General features: G+C 40.6%; 1 protein-coding gene across 13 annotated transcripts; it reads left to right on the forward strand.

Annotated features, from left to right (window-relative positions):
• The first annotated feature begins 254 nt into the window (after nt 1-254).
• LOC145524652 (GTPase IMAP family member 7-like) lies at nt 255-11659 on the forward strand. Of its 13 annotated transcripts, XM_081537342.1 has the most exons (6): nt 255-340; nt 586-647; nt 1036-1235; nt 1509-1714; nt 4908-5119; nt 10192-11659. In XM_081537342.1, the coding sequence occupies exon 6, from the start codon at nt 10231-10233 to the stop codon at nt 11110-11112; it is 882 nt and encodes a 293-aa protein (XP_081393468.1). In that variant the 5' UTR covers nt 255-340; nt 586-647; nt 1036-1235; nt 1509-1714; nt 4908-5119; nt 10192-10230; the 3' UTR covers nt 11113-11659. The 13 variants fall into 13 exon arrangements, with proteins under 13 accessions (XP_081393468.1, XP_081393476.1, XP_081393473.1 ...); XM_081537350.1 differs by lacking the exon at nt 4908-5119; XM_081537347.1 differs by lacking the exon at nt 4908-5119 and having other exon boundaries at nt 586-605.
• Nucleotides 11660-13159: the final 1500 nt, after the last annotated feature.

Consider the following 13159-nt stretch of genomic DNA (forward strand, 5'->3'; position numbering starts at 1 on the left):
TCACAGCTCCCAGGAGAGATGATCAGATGCTGAGTCTGGCTAGGTCATTTAATAAGGGCCTTTTGGACCCACCATGATAACTGCAAACAATGAATATAATTTAAGAAATTTTGGTGCTATATCAGGCACAAGAAGAAAAAGCTTTCCACTTCACAAAACTGAAGCACCCACCAAATTATAGGGCAACATTTCTGTCTCTTTAAAACAGTTTCTTCACTGGCTCCACCCAATCTGCTTCCTGGCTCCGAGGTCTCAGAGGTGCAGCAGTTAGAGCAAAAGTAGGGGCTCATACAGCTTCTCTGGAGGAAACCTGACAGCTCATCAAGTCCTTCAACAGCAGGTGAGCCTGGCTGAGAAAAGATCCCAGGGAGACAGAGCTGCAGAGACAGTAGGATAGGGGAGTTTGGGGAGGGCATGGATTCTGGCCTGAAAAGGAACCAGATGCTGTGCAAACAAGTCAGGATGATGCTGCCAGAGCAGGGGCAGTGGGGGGTAGGGAGGGGAGTAAGGATGTCTGTTAACATATTGTCCATGCGTCTCATTTAACATGACAACCTTTTGCTGAATATTGCAACTTTCCTCCAGGAATCCTCAGAGGCTCAGCGGTAAAGAATCCACCTGCAATGCAGGAGATGCAGGAGATACGGGTTTGATCCCTGGGTTGGGAAGATCCCCTGGATGAGGAAATGGCAATCAACTCCAGTTATTCTTGCCTAGGAAGTCCCATAGACAGTGGAACCTGGCAGGCTGTAGTCCATGGGGTCACAAAGAGTCAAACACCACTCAGAATACATGCAGGCACCTTCTATCCAGTTGCTGTTGGGACAGACATTGAGTACCACTCGATAACCCAGAGTTTTCTCTTAGTGTCTTCAAGGCAGGTCTTTTGAACTACAAGGCAATTTAGGCCATTCAGTCTAAATCCCTTGTTAAATTTAATTTTATATTGCAGTACAGTTTATTTTTAATGTATTAGTTTCTGGTGTACAGGTAAGCGACTTAGTTATACATATACATATACCCATTCTTTTTCAGATTCTTTGCCATATAGGTTATTACAGAGTATTGAATGGAGAAGGAAATGGCAATCTTCTCCAGTATTCTTGCCTGGAGAATCCCAGGGATGGGGAGCCTGGTGGGCTGCCGTCTATGGGGTCGCACAGAGTCAGACATGACTGAAGCGACGTAGCAGCAGCAGAGTATTGAGTAGAGTTCAATATGCAACATGCTTTACAGTAAGTCCTTGTTGATTTTACAGAAATAGAATCCCTAAGAGCATGGTGACTCCATGAGACCTTGGTGAATTCATGAGACAATGGATTACCCAGGTTACCTATGGCAGAGGAAACCTAGAACTCAGTTTGAATTCTTTTCAATACTTAACAGAGAGAAGTTGTGTCCCTAGTAGGATGACAGATAAGTTGAGGAGCAGGTGCTCTGTGGACGGCGTTAGCTCTTCTAAAGAAACAATATTTGTGAAACCCTCCCCTTGCCTTCTCTAATTACAGACCTGCTGCCTATTCACCATTTGGCAAACAGAGTGAACTATCTTCCCCTGATCTACCTCTGATCTGATGTAATCTATGGAATGATGAAACAGAGAAGGAATCTAGAAGAGGCTGGAGTGTGCAGTGGTTAAGAGTTACCGTGGTAGTCAGACAGACTTTGAATTGGATCCCTCTCTGCTCAATACCAATTGGCACCATGACTGTGGGCAAGTGTCTCAGAATTCTTGAGCCACATCAGTTTCTTCATTTGAACAATTCTGATAATAAAATTAGCTTCCCTGCAGGTTTTTTGGGGAGTGAGACACAATTATCTCTTGAATAACACAGGTTTGAATTGTGTGTAATTTATATATTGTGCTTTATTTTTGCATCACATTATCTTTTTGATTTTTATGTAATCAAATTGATATTCTCTTTCCTTACTCTTTTTCAAATCTTGGACATATTTTCCCCCATCCCCACATTACAAAGATTTACCTATGCTTCTTCTATTAATTTTTTTACATTTAAATTTCTAATTTATTTGGAATTTGAATGGCATCAGAAAATGGATGCAGTTTTGTCTTTTTCTATATTGTTACTTCAATATTGCTTTTTGGTCCACCTTTTTTCCCACTGATGTAAGATCTGCTTTAGTGAATATAAATGTAACATAATATAACTGAAATGAATATAAATGAGTATAGTGTAATCAATTTAGTCTATTTCTGAATTTTGTTTGTGTTTCACTGTTGTGTCTATTCATGCACCATACTGCTTTAATTATAGAAATGATAATGTTCTACTATCTGGTAAAGCTTCTGGTCTTTCTGGTCTTCCTTCATTGATACTTTTTCTTGATTGTCAAGGCTAGCTTTTCTATTTTCTTCATCCAAATGAATTTCATAACCAACTATATTAGTTGCATGAAAAAAAAGTGATGACAAAAATGTTTTAAATTTATATTTATGTAAAGACATGTTAAAGAAGTATCTAATGTAAATTTTATAAACTTCCTTAAACATGAATCAGTGTTGAATTTGGCCAAATGACTTTTCTGCACCTAGTTAGTTTTCTTCTTAATCTATAACTAGAATGGGTTGTAAGAATCAATTTCTTCATGTTGGGCCACCCTAGTATTTCTGAAATGATCATACTATCACGGTGTATTGCTTTTTAGTGTCTAATAATGGCCTCTTCTTCCACCATCAGGATCATGGAATGGCTAAGAATTCAAGGGTTATCAAAGCAAATATAGGTTTTGGAGGTATGGGACTAAGAAACCTTCCTAGGCAAATAAGGAAGGGAATTGTGTCTTTTCTGAGAGCAATAGAAAAATGTGGGAGAAAAACACATTTCCTTGTTTCTTATTTTCTTACTGTTGGAGACAAGTGGTAAATAAAGCTGATATCTATAACTGTCTGTAACCATCCATCACTCTGATGACTGCTGAGACTTAGGAACACTAGGAGGAGAAGGCCGGGACTAGAAGTGGTCTCTCACCCCAAGGCCCCTGAAGCCAAGAGCACCAAGAACGGTCCCCTTCATGTAGCCTCCCTTTTATGACCACTGTTCTCTTCACCACTGCTGGAGGTTTATAACTATAACCACCAATCTCTGAGAAGCAGTGTGGGTAAGCAGACCAGGGCTCACAATTCCTGCCAGTGGAAATGTGGGTATATGTTCTCGTTGTTGTTGTTGTCTTCATTGTTCAGTCACTCAGTCATGTCCAAGTCTTTGTGACCCCATGGACTGAATCACACCAGGCTTCCCTGTCCTTCACCATCTCTCAGAGTTTGCTCAAACTCACATCCATTGAGTCGATGATACCATCCAACTATCCCATCCTCTGTCACCCCCTTCTCCTCCTGCCTTCAATCTTTCCTAGCATCAGGGTCTTTTCCAATGAGTCACCTCTTCACATCAGGTGGCCAAAATATTGGAGTGTCTGCTTCAGCATCAGTCCTTCCAATGAATATTCAGGATTGATTTCCTTGAGGATTGCTGTTGGATTTCCTTGCTGTCCAAGGGACTCTCAAGAGTCTTCTCCAGCTCCACAGTTCAAAAGCATCAATTCTTTGGCACTCAGCCTTCTTTATAGTCCAACTCTCACATCTATACATGACTACTGGAAAAACCATAGCTTTGACTATACAGACCTTCGTCCTCAAAGTAAAGTCTCTGCTTTTTAATACACTATATAGATTTGTCATAGCTTTTCTTCCCAGGGGCAAGTTTTTCGTCCAAGGAGGGGACTCTGGATGGAGACAAATCCGCTGCCTGCTGTGGTGCCCTCAGCCACTGCAGTCATCCCTACGGAGCATCCTGAGGGCACTCAATGTGAAAGCACCAGAGACTGGCCCCAGATAGCTCAATGTACATCAAAGGAATCATTTCAAAGAGCCCAGTTCTTGCACCTTTCCTACATAGAAAACTACTAAATTCACTAAATGGAGATATCTGATTTTCTGTAATTTACCATAGTCTTTTGATATTTCTAGCCACCCGGTGTTCGTTGCAAAATCCTATACATAGTGACTCTTCCCTCATCTCTTGGGAGTGGACTCTCAGAGCTATCCAAGAGGCTGCCTCCTGGGCCAAATTCTCAAATAAAATTAATTCTCAGCTTTTAGGTTACACACTTTTTTCAATTTCTTGTTTAAACTGTTGAACAAGACAGATTCTCCTGAGAATTTGAAAGCTAAACTTTCCCTGAGAAAGCCACAACTCTCTCATCACTGAGACTTCCACGGCCCATCCTGGCCAGAGGTGTGGGTAGGGAATGAGGAAGGAAGGACACAATCTAGTAACTGTGCACCGTCAGACCCCGTAAAGCAGGAGGGGAATGTGTGGGTCAGTAAGAGGAACAAAACACAGGCAGAGCAAAAGAGAAAGGTGATAGATTAGATTCCTAGAGCTGCTCCAAGAGATCACTACAAACTATGGAGCTTGAAAGGAAGACATTTATTGCCTCATAGTTGTAGTTCAAACTCAAGATGGCGGCAGAACCATCCTCTGAAGGCTCTCAGATCCTTCCTGGCCTCTTCCGGGCTTCTGGGGCTGCTGGCAATCCTCAGCTTCTAGACGCATCACTGCAACCTCTTTCCTCTTTCATTGCACTCTAAGAATAAGGAGGAACCAGGCTGCACCTTCCACACTTTGCTTGGAAATCGCTTGAGCTAAATGGTCAGGTTCATCACTTACAAGTTCTACTTTCCACCCAATAATAGAACAGGCAGTATCCCCAGGATACAGCAAGCCACGTGTCTGACTTATTTCTTTCCTGAAGCGCCCCGTGGTCTCTCACAGCTCCCAGGAGAGATGATCAGACACTGTGTCTGGCTTTCTGGGCAGGATTTAGGTCATTTACTATAACCCCAAACTACAAGTATAATTTTGGAAATTTTGATTTGACTGCAGGCACATGGAGAAAAAGCTTCCAACTTGGCAAACCTAAGCGCCACTTATGGGCAATATTTCTGTTTCTTTAAGAAAAAAAAAAGGGTCTTCACCAGCCCCACCCAATTTGCTTCCTGTCTCTGAGGTCTCAGAGGTGCAGCAGTTTAAGCAAAAGCAGGGGCTCAAACAGCGCTCTGAAGGAAACTTGACAGCTCATCAAGTCCTTAAAGCAGGTGAGCCTGGCTGAGAAGAGGCTCCAGAGTGACAGAGCTGTAGGGGCAGCAGGATACCTGGAGTTGGAGAGGGTGTGGATTCTGGCCTGAGAAGGGACCAGGTGCTGTGCAAGCAACTCCGCCAAGAGGATGCTGCCAGAGCGGGAGTGGTGGAGGGTAGGGTGGGGAGTAATGGTGTTTGTTAGCATAATATCCATGTATCTCATTTTAACATGACAATCTTTTACTGAATACTACACCTTCCATCCAGTTGTTGTTGGGATAGACATTGAGTACACTTGATAACCCAGACATTTCTCTTAAGAAGAAATGCGTTCCCAAGGCAGGTCTTTAGAGCTGGAAGGCAAATAGAGGCCACCTAGTCTAAATCTCTCTTTTTTAAAATTTAGTTTCTATTTTATATTGCAGTATAGTTGATTGTAAATCAACTAATTTTTTGGTGGTAAATGGTATTTGAAGACTGAAATCTGGCATTAAGGGTGCTCGTTGTTACCAGGCTCGTTGTTTTTATGCTTTTTCAATGAAGTTCAAAACTATACAAACACACACAACCAAGAATAGGATTCCTGAAAATAATTTTTTGCAGGTTTTTCTGGAGGGAGAGTAGTGGGGGAAGTTAAATATATCCCCTGGGGATGGACAAAGAAATGACTGCATTGTCAAGTCTCTTGGAACAATTTTTTGTATGGTTCATTCACAACACAAAATACAATTAGGCTCGTTTCCTTCTTTTGATTTTTACTAGTAGTGTGAAGTGCAACTTTTGCTGTATAGTTGTGTAAATGATTTATATGGTTTTAAGATCGGCTCAGCTGGTAAAGAATCTGCCTGCAATGTGGGAGACCTCGGTTCAACCCCTGGGTTGGGAAGATCCTCTGGAGAAGGGAAAGGCTACCCACTCCAGTAGTCTGGCCTGGAGAATTCCATGGACAAAGTCCATGGGGTCTCAAAGAGTCGGACATGTCTGAGAGACTTTCACTTTTTCTTTTCAAGATCAAATCTATGAAATGTAAGTATATCCCAACAAGTCTAGTTCCCAGCATCTATCCCTGTCCCTGCCTTCCTATTTTTCCCATCCCCATCTAAGTAACTTATTGTTTGTTTAGTTTTCAGATTATTCTGCCATTGCTTTTACAGATGAATGAAAAACACATATACTACATTTTATATATGTAGGTCATATGCCTCCTTGTTAGAAAAATGCTAGTAAACTGTACATTGTTTTCTTCACTTTGCTTTTTTTTCTTAATGATATATTCTGGAGATGTCTCCATACTGGGATATAGAGATATACCTCATTCCTTTTTACAACTGACTAGTACTTCACTGTGTGACTATACTTTAGTTAATTCCATCAGGTCCCTAATGATGAGCATTTGATAAGTTTTTGGTCTTTTGAGGTTTCAAACAGTGGTGCAGTTAACAGCCTTCTGCATAATTTTCTTCTGTTTTTTTTTTTTTTTTTGGTCAGTGTACCTTTGGGATAAATCCTAAAATTGTGATTGATAATCAAAGGGTAAATGCATATGTACCATTGCAAATTCTTGCTAACTTCTCCTCTGGTTCTTTTAAACTGTTTTTCTCTTCCCAATAGTCATGCAAGAGAGAACCTATTTTCCCTAAATCTTTTATTTTTAAATATTTATTTATCTATTTGCCTGCGTTGGGTCTTAGTTGCAACACGCGGGATCTCTGTTGCCTCATGTGGGATCTTTCCTTGGGACTCTCTGGTTGTGGTGGGATTAGTTGCTCCATGGCATGTGGGATCTTAGTTCCCCAACCAGGGATAGAACCTGCATCCCCAGCATTGCAAGGCAGATTCTTAACCACTGCGCCACCAGGGAGTCCCTCCCCTACACCGTTTACCAATAGATTGTATTATCAAACTTTTGAATTTTTGCCAAACCTGTACATGAGAAATAATATCATAGTATAACATTAATTAATTAATTTTAGGGTTTTTTATGTTTTGATATACTTTCCTCTATTGTGAGTGAATGTTAATATCTTTTTATATATTCAAGAGATATTTACATTTTTTTATTGACCTTGTTCATTCATATCTCTTACTCCATTTTCTATTGAGTTATTGGTCTTTTGTTTCTCTACTTTTAGATATTGTTTGTTTTCTAAAATATTTTTATTGAAGTATAGTCTATTTACTATAATTGCAGCAAAATGATTCAGTTATACCTAAATAGATAGATAGATAGATATTCTGATTCTTTTCCATTATAGGTTATTACAATTTTTTGAATATACTCCCTTTTTATTATACAGTAAATTCTTGTTGCTTATGTATTTTATATATAGTGGTATGTATCCATAAATCCTATACTCCTAATTTATCCCTTTTCCGTGACTTTCCTATTTGGTAATCATAAGTTTGTTTTCTGTGTCAGTGAGTCTGTTCCTATTTTGTAAATAAGGGCATTTATTTTTTTAGATGCCACATATAAATTGTACCATATAATATTTTTTTTTCTGTTTGACTTACTTCACTCAATGTGAAAGCATCTCATTTCATCCATGTTGCTGCAAATGGCAATATTTCATTCTCTTTTATGGCTGAGTAATATCCCATTGTGTAGGCAAACCACAATTCTTTACACATTCATCTGTAGATGGACAATTAGGTTGTTTCCATATCTGGGCTACTGTAAATAGTGCTACTATGAACATAGGGCTGCATGTATCTTTTCAAATTAGAGTTTTTTCTCGATAATATGCCCAGGAGTTGGATTGTTGGATCATATGACAACTCTATTTCTAGTTTCTTAAGGATCTTTCATACTGTTCTTCATAGAGGCTATACCAATTTATGTTTCCACCAACAGTGGAGGAGGGTCCCCTTTTCTCCACACTCTCTCCAGCATTGATTATTTGTAAACTTTTTGATGATGGCAATTCTGACTGCTGTGAGGTGATACATCAAGGTATTTTTGATTGCATTTCTTGAGTAGTTAGTGATGCTGAGCATCTTTTCACGTGCTTATTGACCATCTGTATAGATATTATTTGTATAAAAGGTAAACTGCCCCTCTTTTATAAAAGCAGGAATAATTTTTCCCCTAGTTTGACGTTTGTGTTTTGTGTATGGTGGGTTTTATCCCCACAATATCTGTTTGATTTTTATGTAATCAAACTTAGGAATCTCTTTTCTTACTCTATTTCAAATCTTATAAATATTTTACCTATAACTAGGTTACAAAGATTAACTCATGTTTCTTCTGTTATTTATATGGATTAACTTTTTTATATTTAAGTTTATAATCTATTTGGAATTTGGAAGGCATAAACAAAATGGATGCAGTTTTATTTTTTCTATATGGTTATCTCAATATTGCTTATTAGTCCATCTTTCTTCACATTGATGGGAGATGTTACCTACTGAATATAAATGTAGCATAATGTAAATGATTTGAACATAAATGAAGATAGTGTGATCAATTTGGCCTATATTTGAATTTTTTGTTTTTATTTTACTGTTCTCTCTATCCATGCACCAATATCATACTGCTTTAACTATAGAAACTATTGTATTTTACTATCTGGTAAAGCTAATCTTACCTCTTTTTTTTTTTTTGCTTCATTGCCCAGGCTAATTTTTTTTTTCTTCATCCAAATAAATTTTATAATCAACTGCTTTAGTTGCTGGGTTTCCCAGGTGTGAAAAGTGAAAGTCATTCAATCGTGTCCAACTCTTTGCAGTCCATGGAATTCTGCAGGCCAGAATACTGGAGTGGGTAGCCTTTCCCTTCTCCAGGGGATCTTCCCAATCCAGGGATTGAACCAGGGTCTCCTGCATTGCAGGAAGATTCTTTAGCAGTTGAGCTGTTAGGTCCCAGGTGGTTCACCAACTGAGCTATCAGGGCCCAGGTGACTCAATGGCAAAGAATCTGCCTGCCAATGCAGGAGACTTGGGTTGGATCCCTGGGTCAGGAAGATACTCTGGAGAAGGAAATGGCAACCCACTCTACTATTCTTGCTTGGGAAATACCATGGACAGAGACCCAGGTGGGCTACAGTAAATGGGGTCACAGAAGAGCTGGACACAACTTAGTGGCTGAACAACAAACGATTTTAGTTGCATGAAAAAACAAGTGATCAAAAATTTTAAATTTATATATATATATATATATATAAACGGAGAAGGCAATGGCACCCCACTCCAGTACTCTTGCCTGGGAAACCCCATGGACGGAGGAGCCTGGTAGGCTGCAGCCCATGAGGTCGCGAAGAGTCAGACACGACTGAGCGACTTCACTTTCCCTTTTCACTTTCATGCACTGGAGGAGGAAATGGCAACCCACTCCAGTGTTCTTGCCTGGAGAATCCCAGGGACAGAGGAGCCTGGTGGGCTGCCGTCTATGGGGTCGCACAGAGTCGGAGATGACTGACGCGACTTAGCAGCAGCATATATATAAAATCATGTTAAAGAAGAATCAATTAATTTAAATTTGATGAACTGCTTTAAACATGAATCAGGATTGAATTTGGCCAAATGACTCTTCTGCACCTAGTTACTTTTCTTCTTAATCTCTTAATGGGATATATTGTAACAATCAAAATCCTCATGTTGAATCACCCTAGTACTTCTGAAACAATCATACTTACTCATGTAATGCTGCTTTTCACGTCTAATAATTTATTTAGGACTTTTGTATCAATATTTATACATGAGACATATCTATAGCTTTATTTATTGTGAAATCTTTGTTAGCTTTTGGAATCAACATTACCTTGCTTCATAGAAAAGACTGAACATTTTCCTTTATTGCTATGTGATCAGGAATAGTTTGAGTAGCACTGAGATTATCAGGTCTTTAAAGGTTTCAGTGAGTTCCTTGTGAAACCATCAGCACCTGACTTCTGTGGGGAAACTCTAACTACTTGGTTATTTCTTCAATAACAATTCAACTGTTTAAATTTTCCGTCTCTACCGGGGTCAATGTGCATAAGAGAATATTAGAAACTTTCAGAGAGGAAGAGAAGAAAAAAAAGAGAGAGAGTTGGAGATGGTTCCTACTTACCTTAACTGACCCTTTCCCTCTCTCCCTCCTTTTCTTAAGGTGGTGTGGGTGCCTGCGCGCCAGTCTCTAGATACAAACATGGCTGCTGCGCGAAACAACACTCTGAGGATCGTGCTGGTCGGGAAGACCGGAAGTGGGAAAAGTGCGACTGCAAACACCATCCTCGGGAAAGAAGTATTTGAGTCTAAGATTGCTCCCCACGCTGTTACCAAAACTTGTCAGAAAGCATCCCGGGAACTGAAGGGGAGAGAGCTTCTCGTTGTTGACACCCCAGGGCTCTTTGACACCGAGGAGACCCTGCACACCACTTGCAAGGAAATCAGCCGATGTGTCCTCGCCTCCTGTCCCGGGCCTCACGCCATCGTCTTGGTCCTGAGGCTGGGCCGCTACACACAGGAAGAGCAGCAAACCGTGGCGCTGGTCAAGAGTCTGTTTGGGAATGAAGCCATGAAGTATATGATCATCTTATTCACTCTCAGAGATGAGCTGGGGGACCAGAGCCTGAGCGACTTTTTGAAGGGTGCAGATGTACACCTACGAAGCCTCCTCCAGGAGTGTGGAGACCGCCGCTACGCCATCAGTAACAGCAAAAACACAGATCAGGCTGAGAAGGAAGCTCAGGTGCAGGAGCTGGTGGAGCTGATAGACAGGATGGTGCAGAACAACCAAGGGGCTTACTTTTCTGACCCCATTTACAAGGACGTAGACCGAAAGCTGAGACAGCAGGAGGAATACTTGAAGAAAATCTATGCTGATGAATTACAAAACAAAATTAAACTAGTAGAAGAGGAATATGCCCATAAACCACCAGAAGAAAAGGAGAAACAAATAAAGTTGCTAAAGCAGAAGCATGATGAACGAATGAAAAATATAAGGGAAGAAGCTGAGAAGAATATATTTGAAGTTGCATTCAACATGATTAAAGAATTTCTTTCAAAAATATGGCACATGTTGTGGTAGTATAAACTTTATCTTTACTCCTCATTTTACTATAACTTGTTAATACAGTAGTTTATAGTTTCCAAAGATGGTTAAAACCATATTTTCTGACTTCTTACAATCTGACTTCCTCTTATGATCTCTCTCCCTTGAGCTACACCTCTATGTCACTAACCTTGAAATTGGAGGGACTCTGTGACTGTTTTGATAAATAGTGAGTGGTTGAAGCAACACCATGTGACTTCTAAGATTAGATAGGGAAAATGCCTCCTTGCTCTTCCACGATGGTTACTCTTGGAATTTGCCCACCCTGTTGTGAGGAAGCCTGACTAGAAGCCCAAGTCGCCCCCATGAAGAGAACCTGAAGTCACTGATCCACTCCCTGGCTGAGATTTCATCTGCCATCCAGAATCAGCTTGCTGGCCTTGCAAGGGAGGCAACACAGAGTGGATTCTCCAGCTGCCAACTGATGAAACTGCAAAGAGCAAAGATGAACCATTCCCATGGGGTCCTGCCCAAATTGGAGATTCATGAGAAAAATAAATGATTGCTGTTCTTTTAACCACTACACTTTGGGGTGATTTGTTATGTAGTGAGGGTTGCATGCACACATGCTAAGTTGCTTCAGTCCTGTCCGACTCTTTGCAACCCTGTGGACTGTAGCACACCAGGCTTCTCTGTCCATGGGATTCTCTAGGCAAGAGTATTGGAGGGCGTTACCATGCTATTCTCTAGGGGATCTTCCTGACCCAGGGGTCAGACCCACATAACTTACATCTCATACATTGGTAGGGTGGTACTTTACCAGTAGCATCATCTGAGAAATCCATGCAGTGAGAGTTAACCAGAATTAAATATCTTTCCGGCTCATTCCCCAGCACTCCTGGCTCCTACCTGTCCTTCTACACAATGCCAACAAATTTAAGAGTTTATGAAATTGACATAACCAGGTAATGATCCGTTTTGTAGAGTTCAAATATTCAATTTGGGAAAATTCAAATAAGAAACCTTGCCTATGTTAAGTGTAGGCCCACTGATGTAATAACTGGTGTGTTATTTCAATCCACACCTATGAGATCTTTGTGAAGCATGGGCTTCTCTGGCACCATTATTCTGTGGTTCATGGAGATGTGGAAGTTGACAAATTCTCTTGTTGTTTTTTCTCTCCTCTTTTTGCTATTAAATGTATCTCTTTTTTTGCTATCAATGCCATTTAAGTGTAGTCCAGATTAACATGATTGTTCTAGACAAAAATATTTTGTATGTCATTTTATTTAAATTAATTCTGATACCAACCCTATAGAAAAGATGACAGTGAGTCTCAGGAATATAAGTAATTGGACTAGAGCCATCTGAATTCTTGCCTAGTGATCAATAGAGCTGAATTTTAACTCAGATCTGCTTGCTTTTCAAGTTAAAGCTCTTTCAAAGGCACCAGTTTGATCTTTTTAGACATCTTTATTTTTTTAATTGGAAGAAATTGCTTTCCAGTATTATGTTGGTTCCTGCCATATATCACCATGAATCAATGATAGGTATACATATGTCCCCTCCCTCTTGAACCCCCCTTCCACCCCTGTTGGTTGTCACAGAGCACAACCTAGGGATTTGAGATCTCTGCATCAAACAGCACATTTGCTAATGGAACATTAATCGACAGGAGCTCTCCCAAAGGCCTCCATATCAACACTAAGACAAAGCCCCACCCAAAGACCCGAAACCTCCAGTCCCGGACACTTCACGCCAAGCCATTTGCAAAACAGAAACGCAACCCTGACCCTTAGCAGAAGGACCGCCCAAAGCCATATCAAGCCCATAGACACCCCAAAACACACTGCTAGACACAGCACTGCCCTTCAGAGAGACAAAGGCCAGTTCCATCCCCCAGAGCACAGGCACAAGTCCTCCCAACCAGGAAACTTTCACAACGCACGGGCCCAACCCCACCAGTGGGGTCTCTCCCTCTTTTAAGGTACTGTCCTAACTTCAGATGCTCCCAACTGTCATAGAAAAGCCTCTTCTCTACCAAATAGTTTTCATTTGCCTCTGCACATCCACACTTCACCCC

This window comes from Giraffa tippelskirchi, chromosome 10 (assembly GCF_054371585.1).
Source record: "Giraffa tippelskirchi isolate mGirTip1 chromosome 10, T2T-mGirTip1v1.2.pri, whole genome shotgun sequence".
In the NCBI taxonomy this organism is placed as follows: domain Eukaryota; kingdom Metazoa; phylum Chordata; class Mammalia; order Artiodactyla; family Giraffidae; genus Giraffa; species Giraffa tippelskirchi.

Coding starts and splice junctions, on each gene's coding strand:
- LOC145524652 (XM_081537342.1), top strand. CDS start 10,231: ATGGCTGCTGCGCGAAACAACACTCTGAGGATCGTGCTGGTCGGGAAG.